The sequence below is a fragment of the Sander vitreus genome, chromosome 16 (genome assembly GCF_031162955.1).
Source record: "Sander vitreus isolate 19-12246 chromosome 16, sanVit1, whole genome shotgun sequence".
Taxonomy (NCBI): Eukaryota; Metazoa; Chordata; class Actinopteri; order Perciformes; family Percidae; genus Sander; species Sander vitreus.
The window spans coordinates 30,884,882-30,901,148 of NC_135870.1; the positions used below are offsets into that span (position 1 = coordinate 30,884,882).

General features: G+C 43.2%; 1 protein-coding gene across 1 annotated transcript in view; it reads right to left on the reverse strand.

The window, feature by feature from the left end:
• Positions 1-6,220: 6,220 nt before the first annotated feature.
• LOC144530951 (LIM/homeobox protein LMX-1.2-like) overlaps positions 6,221-16,267 on the reverse strand; it is a 47,949-nt gene continuing 37,902 nt past the window's right edge. The window contains exons 6-9 of the mRNA XM_078270771.1: positions 16,139-16,216; positions 13,301-13,367; positions 12,266-12,430; positions 6,221-6,378 (exon numbers count right to left, since the gene is read on the reverse strand). Of these exons, the coding sequence (XP_078126897.1) occupies positions 6,221-6,378; positions 12,266-12,430; positions 13,301-13,367; positions 16,139-16,216 (468 nt within the window). The remainder of the gene's footprint in view (positions 6,379-12,265; positions 12,431-13,300; positions 13,368-16,138; positions 16,217-16,267) is intronic.

A 16,267-nucleotide genomic window follows, 5' to 3' on the forward strand; every position in this document is an offset into this window, starting at 1 on the left:
CATCAAAGCTGCTGCTGATGTGTTGTGTTAAGAGCCATCCAGTGGGGCTCAATCTAGCTATTCCAATCCAGTTGTTCTACCTAAAGGTGCTGACACACCAACCCGATAATCGGCCGTTGGACTGTCTGGCAAGGTCAGTGACTCGAGTCTGTTCGGCGTGTTCCGTGCCGTTGTCCGTCGGAGGAGCTGTCGGCCTTCATTTTGGCCGACCCGACATGCTCAGTCGGAGACGGGGCAGTCGGGACTCACCCGGAAATGGCGAGCGGATGAGCCTCTCAAAATCTGACGAAAATCTTTTAAACTGACCTTTGTCGATCTCAAATTCAGCAACTGCATGGCCTATTTCTCGCTTAAAATGTCTTCAGAAACACGTTTCAAGTCGGCGTCGCCTCAGTGTGTTTTAAGGCATTTTTTTGGACCTCAGGGACCCGATTGATCAGTCCGACTGCCTTTTCTGCCGACGGTCGGCCGTCTGGTTGGTGTGTAACAGCTCTAAGAGAACACTGTGACACACAAACACATTTACTAACTGACTTTAAAAAAGGCGAATTCTGCTTCACACAGCCTGTAAAGAAGAACCTCTAACCGGGGGAGCTACAAAAAACATTAAAAAGTTATTTTTTTGTACTTTTTTTAGTAGACAAAAAACTGGTTAATATACTTTTTCTCAAAGTCCTAGTAAAGCAAACAAATGTGTTCTGAGTCTGTCACACTGCAGGAAAATGTGGTATTAACCACCTAGCCAAATTTGAATGATTTAAAAATTGCCAGGTATATAAAATTAGGTTTCAAACTCCAGAAAAAATAAGCAGTTCTCTGTGCTCTGAGATGCTGGAGGGCAGAGCTCGATAGAGGAGACACTCTGCTCTAGCCTGATCCCATGTCCCGATATTGTGCCTCCGGCTGATGACCCATAAATCGATCTCAACGCACCATCCTAAAGGATGTCCCAATTCCTAAATGCATCTCGAGGAGCGAAGAGGCTCTCCGGAGGAGCTATACTTGAGGATACATGGGCCATCCCGGACGAGCCCCCAATGTGTCATAAACTTGGCTCTAGGTCATAACAAAAACTGGGAAGAGGCACAAAATGCCGACAAATAAAAGGTATTTTTTACCTAAAAGAATATAAGTTCGAACTTAATACATGTATGAAGCGTGAACATCAATATCATCAGTAGTGTTTATGTGGATGTGTGCAGTAGCGGAGTGGCAATCAGGAGAGTCGGGACTTTTCCCGGTGCGCTGGTAATGTTTTGAGGGTGCGAGGGCCGGTCTGATAATAGTTATACATCGCAAGTTCTTAGCAACACCATCCGGGCGGCCTGGTGTGTGGCCGCTGCCCGCTGGTCAAACTGTGCAGCCTCTGCTCAACCTGTACTGCGGGCCACAGCAGCCTCTTATTTCAATACAAACACAGGCTAATCAGAAAGCACTAATGAAGTGCAGGTCACAACTATGTCTAGGATTTTCAGAAATATAGGTGGATCAGTGAGCGGCCCCCTCCCCAAATGGCATAGCCCTGGTCGGCCTATGACGTAAAGCCATCAAACACCTCTTTTTTTCCTCGTCACGTTTGGAAGTCTATCGGTAACGTTAACAGTGTGTGAGTCTAATGATGGAAAGCCAAAAAAGAAAAAGGAAGGTGGTGCTGAGAAGGTCAGACTCAAAAGGAAAAGATTTATGGAGGAGGAGGCAGCAAAATGCTCCAAAATAATGGACATGTTCCGGGCATTAACGAGTAAAGCTACTACAGGTGAAATAAACTAACTTTGCTAAGCACCTAATGTCACAGCTAGGCACAGATGGGAATTAGCACCAGCTACCAGCCAGCCAAAAGCTTGTGAAATTTAAAAGTAGCTTGTGGTAAATAGCAGGTTGTTGTTTCCCATGGCAAAGAGATTTTGAACACAGAGAGCAGAAGGGAAGGGGAAAAGCCTGACATGTACTTCTGTTGTGCTGGACTAGGGTAAAAGACACTGTCAGCATAATAGAAACTGTCACTGAAAAAAGAGGGACATGACGAAACCAATGACATCAGAATGTAAAAAAGTCCTTGTCGCAGCAGCCCTTTGCTGCATGTCATTCCCAATCTCTCTCCCACTTTCCTCTTAATCTGTCCTATCAATAAAAGTAAGAAAAGCCACACAAAAAACAATCTTATATATATATATATATATATATATATATAAATCAATCAGTATAACATATGAAGTTCAATCTTTGACATGTTGTTTTAGAAAATGCAGTCAGGCTCTTTTTGAAGTCTACCATTTGGTGTACATTTCAAAACAAGGAGGTAAAAGGAGTCTACCAAGAAACGCAGCCCGGGTTTTAAAGAAGAGGGGGTGAAAACCATCAAACATGGTGAGTGTGCCCTCTGGCCGCCATTCATCTATCTCAAACAGAGGCACCTGCTCCTCCTTTTTCTCTGAGGGGAAGAACAGTATGGTAGTAATGTGACTGAGGGTTACAAAGCTCAGCAGAAAGTGAGTTTGTTTCCAGACCTGTGGACACCAGGGTGTCAGGCACTGACCCAGGGTCAGCCAACAGCTGTGCTGTCCTCAGGGCAGAGAGCTGCATGGTGCCTGAGTGAGCGGCTCGGCCAGATGGACTGCTCTATTCGCTCACATCTGTGATGTCAGATTACCACGGCGATAAGAGGCAGAGAAACGTTGCAGTGTCAGAAGCTGTCTCGCAGCTCAGTGCAGTGGGCCCCCAGCGGAGCCCCAGGGGCCACAGACTCTCGCTATTTCTCTCTTACTTACCTGTGAGGTCCAAGAATGTGGCGTGTGAGGAGAGGATTAGCATTCCTGTAGGTGAGATCACATCTACAGACGTGTGAAGAGGCAGAGCTGCCTTCACTCAGGTTACAACAAGGAAATAAAGATTTCCTGTGAAATCATCAATCAGGACACTGTGTATTGGCATTAAATGTATAATGCTTATAAGGTCTCAACAGAATGTATTTCAGATCACAAGATAAACAATACAAATATGGAGGACCATAAGGTTGAAAACGTATGCCTCAATCATCTGAAATTGCTTCTTCGAACAATTTTTAAGGAATGAAGTCTTACGGATGATTAACAATATCATGCAATTCAATATAAAATCACCTCAGTATATGTGTTTATCATAGAATTCAGATATCATCTATTTCTAATTCAGATGACATATAGTAAAATGATTTAACTGGACTGTGGTGAGATCTCCACGTTTGAGTAAAATTGAAATTTTAAGCGTCAAACACTTTATTTTTTGTGATCGGTGATGATGCACCTAACATCGCGCACACCATGAGGACAGTCAAAGTCAGTGTTGTTTACAGTTGCTAAGCTAAACGCTAAAGAGGGAAAGTTGGTGATATCCAACCCTTCTGAAGCGCGTCATTCAGCGGGAGTTTTACTGGCGAATAAACACAGACCTCTGCAGACATTCATCTGCATGTACAGCAGAACAGAAAATTGGCAAACTTTCGCTTAAAGTTACCAGCTAACGCTAGCGGTAGCTAGCTAGCTTGGTTAAAGACGAAACAAATCAAAACAAATCTAGTTGTAGTCTTGCAACCCTGCAAGATCCCCAGTCTTTAGATATTATGACTTTGTCTTTAACGCTAGAGGTGAGATGATTGTCTTTAGAAACATCAAAAATACCTTGTTTTCTCACTAACTGACTACAGTATAGTGGTACTTATTGAAAAAGCACACATGTATTACATTTGTATAGTTCGGTGTTCGCCGTTTCAATAGTTAAGCTGCAGCTTCCTCGCCCGCCATATTCACAAGTTTGAAAATACGTAGCAAATATGGCGACCATTGAGGCAAATAGTGTCCAGCATCCACACTCAACATTTTGACCGTTTGAGTGCAGCATCTGGGTAGTCGTAGTGCTGCATTTGGCCAGACTTTGTGAGTGTGAACGTACTCTGTACTCAAAAAAGCAAGTGTAAGGACAGAAGTGTTCAATTTGAGACACAGCATAGAAGTGAGGGTAACAATTTTGGAATAGTGTTCTGACGCTCCAAAGTCAGAATGACCGGAGGTTTCCCAGTTCTTTTCTTGAAGCTGCTAGTGTGGCTGTAGTCTTAGAGTTTCTGACTAAGTTACTGAAAGTCATTGCTGTTTGTTGTTGGTGACTTTTTTTATATAATACAGGTTTGCTATAGAAATATTAAAACGTTTTGAGAAATATTTTAAATACATGTTACTTCTCGCCCAGTGAGGAGTGCTGCCAGCCGGTCTCTGGATCACCTGAGAGATGTTTGCAGGTAACATCAATGGCAAACGTTGTTGGGCGGCAGGTTTCATCGTGCAGGAAGCCACTGACATCTGCCTCACTCTGTATCTTCCACCTGACTGAACTCAAACCATGAGCAGTCTTTGTATGCTGCCGTGTACACATTGCTTTTTTATGATCAATTGTTTGGCAAAGAGGCGGCTGTTTGTCTTTCACCCAGCAGCTTGACGGGCGGAACAAATGGAGTTATTCCACTCATGCCCCCTCACAGCACATACAGAGCAGGAAGGGATTTGTTGCATGGTGGGTAAATATTGTTGCCGTCTGTCAGTGATGAAACCAAGTCAAAAGGTAGGTGATCTACATGCACTGTTTTGTGGCCCAGATACAGCATGTGCATCTGCCAGGTAGAAACTCCAAATTGGAAATCCCACTTCAGGCGTTATTGGATTGCAATGTAAGGTGTGAGGGTTTACACAGCCTGTCTGGGCTGTGTAGCTCATTTGTGTAGTGTGCACCTGCAAGTGTGCGTCTTCTATTAGTTTAAGGATCAAATGTCTCCAGGGTCAGAAGTGAGGAAACTCTAGTGTTAGGCTGGGCTTTAGATTAAGTGTAAAGTTAGGTCTATGCAGCTACAACTTAGGGTAAGGTGTTAGATATGGTTAATCAGGATCAACTAGACTATGCACTCCAAAGCTTGTACTTAGTCACCTCTTGTGTGTGTGAGAATGTTTCAATAAAATGTGTTTAGTTTAGTTTATTTGGTAACATTTTATATAAAGGGGTGTGCATAAGACTGACATGACACTGTCATAACCATGACATGTTGTCATAAAGTGTCATTCAATAACGTGCACCAAATAGTTCCAGACATTCAGATATGTTCCCCTCAGGATAAACTGTGATAACTTTGGTGATGATCTGATTTTTCATCTACCACCATCATCAGATCAAAGTTATAGTGTAGAGTATTCTGGATTAAAATATCTTGATTGTACCGATATCATTTCAGTTTCATTTTCCTGCCAATGTTTCTTGACTGTTTCTCACGTTATTCAATAAAAGAAGGCGAGAATTCAAGAGAATGCATTTTTTATTTAACTATTTATTTAATTTATTTTATAACACTTTTGATGAGTAATCAAATTTAAAATGCACACTGTCCAGATGATCTGAATGGAAAAATAAATAGCAAAGCAATACTGATGTACACACTCCTTTAACAACACAAACACCATGATAAATAGCAGAATCAAATAATTACTGGATTCATAAGGAGTATTTTGTAATTTACAATGGGATCATATTGTCTTTTTAAATAGAATTTTTTGATTTATTGTGTACCAGAACGTTGGTCAGAAATAAACACATAGCTGTCCATCCTAAAATGCAAAACTGGATGTTTCTGAAGAACAGTAATTACATTTAGAACAGACATTCAGCAACAGGTAACAATTAGTTGGCTCACAGACTTTTCTGGTAGTTTACCAAAATTACATTACCAATCCTATTGCTTAATTATCCCATTAAATACAACTTAAAACATTTGAATGCCCCTATTAAACTGTGTTACATGCTGAGAAACATGCAGTCTAATGTTTCTGTGACACTGTCACCAAATCTCTGACATGAACTTCAGTCCAACTTTTTCATACCACTACTTAACACTTGGAATATGATATCTGTACAAATATTGACAGCTATCTCTCCAACATAAACGAACCCAGCAGAAAAGCCAAATGCAGTGTTTTCAACCCCCGTGCAGACAACAGGTGGCATGTGGAATTTCAGTTTGAAGTTTTTTCCCTTTCCTTTGGCTGGGGGAGGTCAGTCAGGTATATTTGGTGGATTCTGCCCCGCAGTCACTTTTCCCTGCTTGCTGATTCATGTCTTGCAGGACCATTCTGTAGCCTGTGTGTCTAGTGTGTAGCACTGTTCATCAGCCGGGATGTGGTGTGGTGCCAACAGTAATGGTCACGTCTCAAGAGGCAAAGTAGGAGCTCTGCATGGAGTAGAGGTGGTCAATGGGGTTCCCGGCCCAAGCCTGCAAGGAGCCCACATCTGGAGTGGCCATGAAGCAGTCACTTAGACTGGTCAGAGAGGTGTCACTGTCAATGTCATGGAAGATGGAGCCAGAGCCTGGGAGGAGCCGAGAAGACATGGGGGAGTCAAACACAACTGCTGCTGGGGCAGAACTGCACACCCCGCTGACAGACACACAACCCTAACTTACTGTATGTCTGCCAAACAGTGGAAAACGCTGCATGCTAATGGTAATGTCACTTCAATTCAATTGTATTTAGTGTCACATCCTAACAGGAGTTATCTCAGGACACTTTCCCGACCATTTACAGAGACCCAACAATTCCCCTCAAGAGCAATTGCAATAAAAATTCAATAAATGATGACACTTTTAAAGTTGGCATTATATGAGATGTTTGTTTTATGACAACTTGACAATACAACCTATAGTAGGCCTATACACTTAAGGAAACTATTGAGTTTTATGTGGTAACATTACATCAAGCTGTCATAAGTGGTTGGTTTTGACATCGGCTGTGATGAGATGCTCCCAGTGTGTGTGTGTGTGTGTGTGTGTGTGTGTGTGTGTGTGTGTGTGTGTGTGTGTGTGTGTGTGTGTGCGCTTCTGTGTGTGTGTGTGTTTATTTTCAGTTGTGGTACCAGGAAGGGGGCCATGTCATCAGGCAAGGGTTTTGGGTGAAATGGAAAGATGAAGATGGCTTTCTGTAGGTATAGTTAGGGTCAGCATAGCAATCTATTTGTTCCTTAGGGGAGAAAAAGGAGAAGGGACAGATAAGATATGGATTACACTCCTCCTTCATGGTACCTGTGCAGTACATGAGAGGAAAGAAAAGGAAAAGAACAAGCAGTTCTGAGAAGCAGCTTATCAAGATAAAGCTAGGTGTAGGTTTGGGAGGAACGAGCTGCAGCACAAATGTCGAGCAGGCTTGCTGTCAGGATGATGATGATGGAGCAGCAGGCCAGGTGTTGCCTAACATCTCACAGCGTTACACACCTCAGGCCAAACTTTAACCTACTGATTCCTGTCAACTCCTCACTCTCCGACTGTCTCCCTCTCTTGACTCTCCTTATCGTTTATCTCTGTCATTCTAACCCTACCCTCTCCCCTACTTTTTCTGCTCATCATGAGTCATTACATCACAGCTTAACACATGGAAATCAACAGTGGTGTGGCAAGTCTGCCTGCTGAGCACCAGTGATGAGTGAATTTGAAATCCATAACGTTAATTACTAACCCGTTTGCCGTCTCTTTTCCATGGATCCGACACCTGATTGACAGGCTATGACCGTCACTCACCCTCCCTGGCTTCCCGGCTGCTGCCAGGGGATGGCTAACAGGAGCTACATACCTGATAGGTCAGCACTGACTATTGGTCAGCACCAACTATTGGTTACAGCCAGGGTTCAAAATTAAATTTTTCATCCACCAGCCAAATGTCTAGTGAATGTTCAAATTTTACCACCCACTCAATAGATTACCATTGTTTTTTTGCTGGTGGGTAAATCAAATCTACCACGCACCATTTACCAGCGTTGGGCTAGTAAATGGTGTAAATTTCTATCCCTGGTTACAAGCACACGTTAACGATCGAGTTTCCCTGGTGCAGAGCCTCCAACACGGAAAATGAACTACAGTCATGTCCTTCATGTACAATTATCACTGAAGACCGGGGCAAATTAATAGCTAAACATGCTGATCAACAGAGAGTGAGAGAGAGAGAAGCCATCGCTAACTAATGTTACTTAGCTAAAGTAGCTAGCCGAGCTAATAGCGGGAAACAACTGTGGGATCAGCGAGAAAGTCGCTGCGAGAAGGAGAGAGCTATGGGTGCTTGAGTGAAGTGTTGTCACGTCTTGTCTCTGTCAAGTTTCTGTCTTTAGTTGGTTTCATGTTTTCTGTTGGTTTTCCATTTCCTGTTTTATTTTGAAGGTTCTCCGTTCTCCCTTGTGCTGTCTTGTTTTACTTCCTGTCTTGTGTTTTCCCGCCTGTTGATTGTTCTTCCCCACCCTGATTTGTTCCACCTGTTGTATCACCTGTCCCTTGTTAGTGTTCATTACCCTGTGTATTTAGTCTCTCTGTTTCCCCATGTCTCTTGTCGGATTCTTACTTTCTGTTTGTGTGACTTTCTGTTTGTGTGGTTCATGTCGTGTTGTGCGCTGCCTGTAGTGTTTTTCCTAGTTGGAAAAAATCTCAGTTTGAACTGCATTTGGGTCCAAACCTTCTCTACACCGTGACAGTGTACTGTACGGTTTAGCCTACATGTAAAGTGAATAACTAGCCACTGTAATGAAGAATATGACTACCGAAGCAAGGTGCTATCAGCAGCAACACCAAGCATCATCAACCAGAATACCAGGTGCAACACGTTTACTGCTGCACGTCAGCCAATCAGGAGGCAGGACAGCCGAGCCATTGTAGCCAGTTTCATTGACTAAATTGGAAGCTGCTCTGCATATGCATTATATGTTTAGTCCAATTATGTGTTCAGTGTAGCCAGCCTGTCAGACTGGCGATCAGATCGTTTCTGGGCAATCTCGATTGGACGATTTGAAAATATAAGCGATTGCCCAAGCCTAATATATTCCAGTATTATTTTAGGGCAAATGAAAATGATTACATATTTTATTGTTAAATATGTTTTCTACAGTACATTACATATATGAGCTCCTGCGTTTTCCCTCTTAACTTCCCACCAAACTGATTACCAGGCTTTAAATCATTCAGAACTCTGCTGGGCCATGGCTCTGGGGATGGCAATGTCAGTCAGTCAGTCAGTTCACCACTTTGGTCCAGACTGACACGCCTTGGGAGCTTTTTCTGACATTCATGGTCCCCAGATGATGAATCCTACCGTCTTTGGTGATCTCCTGAGTTTTCATGTAGCATGAACCACAAGGTGTTTGGTTATGAGTCAAATGTTCAGGATGGATTGCCATGAAATTTAAAACTGGGATTTATTCTCCCCAGTGGTTATGTCCTAAGGACTTGATAGTGGTGCTTGGTGATCCTCTGACTTTCCATCTAGCCCCTCTCAGCAGGTCATAGTTTTCATCTTATCTGAAAAATATCTCAATATCTATTCGATGGATTGGCACAAAATATTTGTACCCAGGGGCTAGAAAAAAAATAATCTTTTAACAGGCAGAAACCTCAGACAGAACCTGGCTCTAGGTGGGCAGCCATCTGACACAACCAGTTGGGGGGGGGGGAGTAGTTGATGAAAGTGAGACTCTAACATACAGTGAATTCGATAAAACTGAACAGTGTTTAGACAGCAAAGATTACAGCTTTGGTATAAAGTTTGATATAGAGCATAAGAAGAGAGCACTTAAACCATTATACTAAGGATGTCAGTAAACACGCTGCTGCTGACAGATTGTAAAGCCTTTTCAGAGTGATGTTATTTAAATAAAACAGACATGTGGATAGACACGAAGATAGAAGATGATTTCCAGAACCCTTTGTTGGAACCCTTTGGCTCTGAGAGAATGGAAAACAAAGCTGAACTTTAAAACTATTATCTAATCTGTATGTTGTAGGTCTGTGTAATTCTGCCTTTAAGAGACAGAAATGAAAAAAAAACAAGAAGAAATGGTTTCAAAATCCCAAAATGTGTGCTTACGTCCTGTTTCTGTTATGTGTTCTGTTTCCTGTTTTGCTGTATTGTTTTCGTTCTCTTCCGTTTCTGTCTTTGTATTCTCGTTCCTTCTCCATGGTTATGTTTGGTTTGCCCGTGTTCTTTTGTTCCATGTTCTCCGTTTTGTTTCTCTAGAGCCTTATATGTTGGCATGCTTTACTTCCTGTTTTATTTTGTAGTGTTGGGTGTCATGTGTCTTTGTCTGGCTTTGTTTCCTGTGATCAGTCCCTGATGTGTTCCACCTGTCCCTCGTTACCTGTCCTGACGTTTGTCTGCGTCCGTTCCTGCCTCTGTATTTCCTCCATGTTGTTGTCTTCCAGTGTTTCTGGATATTTTTGGTGGCCTGTCTGTTTTTTGATCCAGCTTTTGTTTTTGTTCTGTCAACCTGCCAACTGGTCTCATGCGTTTGGTTCTCCTTTTGAATTTGCTAACTGTCACACTGTAGCCATGGCATCGTGTTGCTACGGTTTCCTGATTGAACATGTTTCCTCGGAACAGCACAAAACGGCGTGCAGCGGCTTTTAGTTGTTTTCCCTGGTTTGGTGGGTGTGTCCCAGTTGATACCCAATCAGCAGAGACGTGTCTGTAAACTCGTGGTAATAAAAAGGCAGAGCGCTGTTCCACGCACCCCCGTTTCAGTTGCTACGTTTTGTCCGGGCTGAACGTGGCCCTGTTCACACACGTGAAGACTTTGAATGTGACATTTTACTAAATACTTCAAGCTCATATTGATAACATTAAATCAGGTAGTGCCAATGCACAAGTGTATTTACATCAAGTTTATCAAGTACACAAAGTAGTCACAACTTCCTGGTCACATAAATCTGACACATTAAATATTAAAATCAAAATCAGTCCGTGGCCTTTTTTTATATCCTATTTTTGACTTGAGTATGAAAACGGAAGTACGAAAAGCAAGCCTTTCTTAGTTTTTTTTGTTGATAACATTATTTTTAATTTTGCGATTTTTAAATTCCCAATTGAATCTGAAAAGAACAAATCCACAATGAAACAGATTCTAACTGAAATGTTGTTTATGCTGTTGTTACTTCCAGAAAGGTGGTTTAGATACCAGTTGAACTGAACAGTCCTACCACTGGGATTATGTTGCCACATAAATAATATCATAACCCATCAAAGCTGATCCAACTTTGAAAAACATATTCCTTCCTTTAACTACCCTTGTCAGCACAGACAGAGAGTAGCTGTAATAGCAACAAATAAACCGAAATAATAATACAATAACTTGTGACAATAAGACAAAATGAGCTCTTTAATGGAAACCATTTGGAATATTTCTGCTAAGAGAGAAATTATGTATGTGTGTGTGTGTGTGTGTGTGTGTGTGTGTGTGTGTGTGTGTGTGTGTGTATGCGTGTTTGATTGCAGGGATGTGTCACTGGGTTTTATTGGGCTCACTGAGTCTAAATAATGACAACTTGATGACTCTTTCATTTTTAATAAGCCATCACGCTTTATTGGTTAATTCCCATCACTGCCAATAAAACGGGAGTGAGGTTCACATAGGTGTCATCATGGTGAGCGTAGGAACACTGGGGAAGTGTCAATACATCAACACTATTGTTGGTCCAGCTGGACCAAGAAGGACAAGAGTCTCCACGTCACATTAATATGGGAGGAAAGAAGGAGAGCACAGAGAACACATGTAGAAATGCCACAGCTCAGGCTACATCTCCACTGCTACGTTTTGGTTTAAAAAGGAATATCTTCTGCTACGTTTTCCCCCTCTCATTCCCCCTGCTCTGTTGTTTTCCCCTCTCATTCCCCCTGCTCTGGTGTTTCCCCCTCTCATTCCCCCTGCTCTGGTGTTTCCCCCCTCTCATTCCCCCTGCTCTGGTGTTTCCCCCTCTCATTCCCCCTGCTCTGGTGTTCCCCCCTCTCATTCCCCCTGCTCTGGTGTTTCTGAGCCCCTAAAGCGGAGACATTAGGAAACACTTCTGACCCGTTTTGGTTCTGAATCTGCGGGGGTTGTGTTTCAAACGGAGACCTTTGGCAACACCGACACTGACGCCAACGTTTCTCCTCCTGATTGGGTCTTATCGGTCACGACGTCTCATTCTCTGAGACTAAAGCTACTAACATTACCATGGCAACTACCAGCAGTGGGCGGAGTCTCCACGCTGCCTCCTGTTTATGCCCAGTATACCAGAATGATGATGAGATATGAGGTTTGGGCGTGTTAGTTTAAACAGAGATTAGTTCTTCTACTGGAGATAAAAACACTTGGTACACCGAGATCACTTTGGGATCAACACTCAAACACTTAAAAACCAAAACGTAGCGGTGGAGATGGAGCCTCAGTCAGTACAGAGTGTGATGCTCACCATAGGGGTTCATGTGGTCACCAGGCATCTGTGGTGGCGTGAGGCCCTGCTGGAAGGCCTCAGTGTTATAGCCGCTGTGTTCCATGGTCAGCTGCTGCTGCTGGCTGGGGGGCAGATGCCCAGAGAAGGAGCTGAGCAGGCCCTCCATACACCCTGCTACCACCTCTGAAAGAGTTAGGTTACAATTCTCAGCTGGATGGTCACACATGCATGCACACATTGTCTTCTACATGTTGTCAGGGCATCTCACCATCACCCACCGTCACAAGTTGTATTTCCATTCAACTGTCAAGCGGATTAAAAGAAAACTTGAAAATGTCGCACAAAAAATGTGAATGAGGCGCGTTAGCATCAGCTGATTTGGAGTGAATAAACCAGGCTAAAGTGTAGACATTGGCTTGGCGCTATAGGCGCTATATATACATACATGTATAAATACGATTGTCTTGCTCTGGAGCTGTGACATTAAATCTTATAATGTACATAGTGTAAATGCAGTGTCTAAACTGATAGCTGTCATCTCTTGAAGACATCTCAGCAGCCATCCAGGAGAATTCATCTCATCCTAACATCAATTTCAAACAACCCCCATTTGCTGCCCTGCTTAGCTCATTTGGTTATCAGCAGCGGCCTCCACTATAATAAAGCCTGCTGCTCTGCCAATATTGACATGCTGGGAGTCCCTGAACAGATAGAGGCAGCGCCTGCCAAAGCGCTGGGACACTTATCTAAACTTGTGCTCATATACGCTGTGAGCTCCCAGTGGCAGTGCGCCTGCAGCTATGGGAGCTGGGCTGCCCAGAGAAGCATGGCTCTGGCTTCACAGTGTGGGACTCATTCTAAAGCCCACAACACTGGAAGTGTTTGCTGAGTGACTCCACTCTGTTTATTGCTCCCATAATAAATGTAATATTTCAAGCTGTTTCTCCAAATAATTCATAAATTACCTAGCTCTCAGGGGGAATGAGTTATAATGGCAGACTACACACACACACACACACACACACACACACACAGATAGTAATGTGTCCTCACCTTGGCCTAGCCTCTGGCTGTTGTGTTGCTCCTGCTGCTGCTGTTGTCTGCGGGCTAACTTCTTCATCTGGAAATAGATACACAAAGTAAAAAGCTAAATTATAGATTTAAAATATCTAGATCAGTTCACAACGACAAAACACACAGATCACTTTTGTCTTGTCAATGGAACCATTTGGCAACTTTTTAAAAGTAAACTTTCCATTCAGAATCTTATTGGCATCCATTTCAGCGTCTCGCGCTCGCCATCCACTCAAAACCTAACGTCAGCCTACTACTCTTTGGCCGGCTCAAGCCCAAACAAGTGTGTGTGGCGTGACTGTTGTTTTGTTTCTGGTCTAGCTAGATCCGGTGTGGTGTTGTAGTTTTTCTAACGTTACTAGTTGTTGCAACAGCATGTGAAAAGAAGTTTGCTATGCCAAAAAGAACGTTAATCTCGCGATAAAAAAATTGACGCCGTTAAAATGGGTTTGAGGACTATGGTTAACTGCTCCTCAGATCTCTGCAGGGTAAATCCAGACAGCTAGCTAGACTATCTGTCCAATCTGAGTTTTCTGTTGCACGACTAAAACTACTTTTGAACGTCCACATGTTCCACCAAAACAAGTTCCTTCCTGAGACTATTTAGCAGAGGCACCGTGGCTCTGTCTGGAGCTTAGCACCGCCCAAGAAGATTGTGATGTGATGTGAGAACAAAAAGGAAATAAAGCAGTTGTGTTGATACTATGCTGGCGGTCAGTCGGGGCTCATTACAGTTAGGGTTAGAGAAGCAATGTGTACGGACCAGGCATGGCATGTCAAGTTGTATTCTGCTGGGTTTGATGTTTGGATACCCACTCCTTCCTCTGGTTTCTCTGAGTTAGGGAGGTTAATTCTTGTATTTTGGTTTGTTTTGTTCTCTTCAGGTTAGTTTGGTTGCCTTATAAGTTTATGAAATACTTCTGTTTGTTTTGTAGGCCTTGGACCCCCCCCCCTGAGTTCTAGCTAAATTAGTTAACCAGCATAACCTTGCAACATATATAAATCCAACAGCACATTCAGTGAGCTGTGTCCGTGGCTGCTTGGGATTGGAGTTGTGTTTTGGTAACAACCCTCTTTTCAGTTATTGTTAACAAATCCCATGAAGGTCCCAAACACACATTGTGTTAGTCTGTCCCTCAATACTGTCTAACTACCTGTCTGACTTCCTGTGTCCCTCAGCTCCAAGCCCATTGGTTCCTACTGAGAGACGTACAACTTTAAAAACCAAAAAAATATAGTTTGATCAGTAATTTTCTAAAACAGCTGCCCATTGTAGCTTTTATTAAACACACAGGAGGAAACAGTGAGTTTGTTGGGAACTATTTTCAGTGGTGGATTAATCCACATTTGGTGCTCCAGTGAGTATTTGTGTGCGTGTGTGTGTGTGTGTGTGTGTGTGTGTGTGTGTGTGTGTGTGTGTGTGTGGGATTGAGTCAGAATAAAGTACAGTGTGTGTTGACAGTGATGAAGGAACACTGCTGAGTTTTGATGATCCATCAGGCTGTGATACACACACAGTACTGGTTAGCAGAGACATTCACTGCTGGGTTGGCTCATGGTCATCATAATAAAATATCTAAATATCACCAGACTTTAAGTATCAGAATTGTCTAAGTATTGTGATCTGGTCACACAGTGGTGTTTTTAATAGCAATGAGCAGAACAGGGCTCTGACAGAAGATGGAGGAGACTTTATAAAAGAGCCCACTTTGTCTCACTATATGTTGTGCTGCTGAAAGCTAATTACACTGACTCTGATTGGTTGTCTTACATTTTTGTCCAAGAGTACAAACTGTAAAACAGGGCATTACAAAATAAACCATCTGTATCAAACATTTCAGCATAGACTGTGATATACTGCAGACTATGTGAGTGTGATGCTTCTAGATTACCAACTGACTCCAGTAAAGGCCTGTTGGATGTTCAGACTGACCAGCTTATTCTTCCAAATGCAAGCAACAAGCCGAGCAAATAGTAGATTATGAGTTCTTGATCCACTGAAGCTCAACTGATGTAGAACTGGTTTAGACCATTAAGCACTTCTGGCAAAAAAGACGGTGAGCCCTCAGTATCACATGTGATCTGGATAACGACGGCATTGGGATTGTATCTGGTTACATATCAGGCAGGCCAAGTTGGTGGACTTTACAACAAACATGGCAATGTGGGGGGGTCCCCCCCCCCCAACCCAAACACACACACTTTTGAAACCAAACCTACACTTGTCAGCCACTGTCTGTGGATGTGATGCTCACAACTCGTACACATGGAAATGGAATGCTACCTTCCATCTAGTGTATATCGATATAGTTCCGGTGCAGCCGGAAATTCCGCCGGATCTCCCTTATTTTAGGCCGGATGTCCGTCCCCTTCCTCTGTCTCTGTGTTGGCGTTCTAACCTCTGGTGGATTTGTGAGGACTATGGTTAACTGCTCCTCAGATCTCTGCAGGGTAAATCCAGACAGCTAGCTAGACTATCTGTCCAATCTGAGTTTTCTGTTGCACGACTAAAACTACTTTTGAACGTCCACATGTTCCACCAAAACAAGTTCCTTCCTGAGACTATTTAGCAGAGGCACCGTGGCTCCGTCCGGAGCTTAGCACCGCCCAAGACGACTGTGATTGGTTTACAGAAATGTCAATAAACCAGAGCATGTTTTCTCCCATCCAGGAATGCTGTATGGACTAACCAGACCTTCCTCCGCAGCGCTGTGGAGGAAGGTCTGGCAATGCGAGACTACCTTCTATCCAACATGGTGTGAACACAACATCATCTGTGTATCCAGTGTGAGTGTTTTGGTGTGCTGCTGTACTGACCTTTGCCCTCTGGTTCTGGAACCAGACCTGGACCACACGTACACTGAGTCCAGTCTCTGCAGCCAGCGTCTCTCTCACCTGAAGCCACAGCACACTCATCAGCCATTTCTACACACTAACATCACGTGT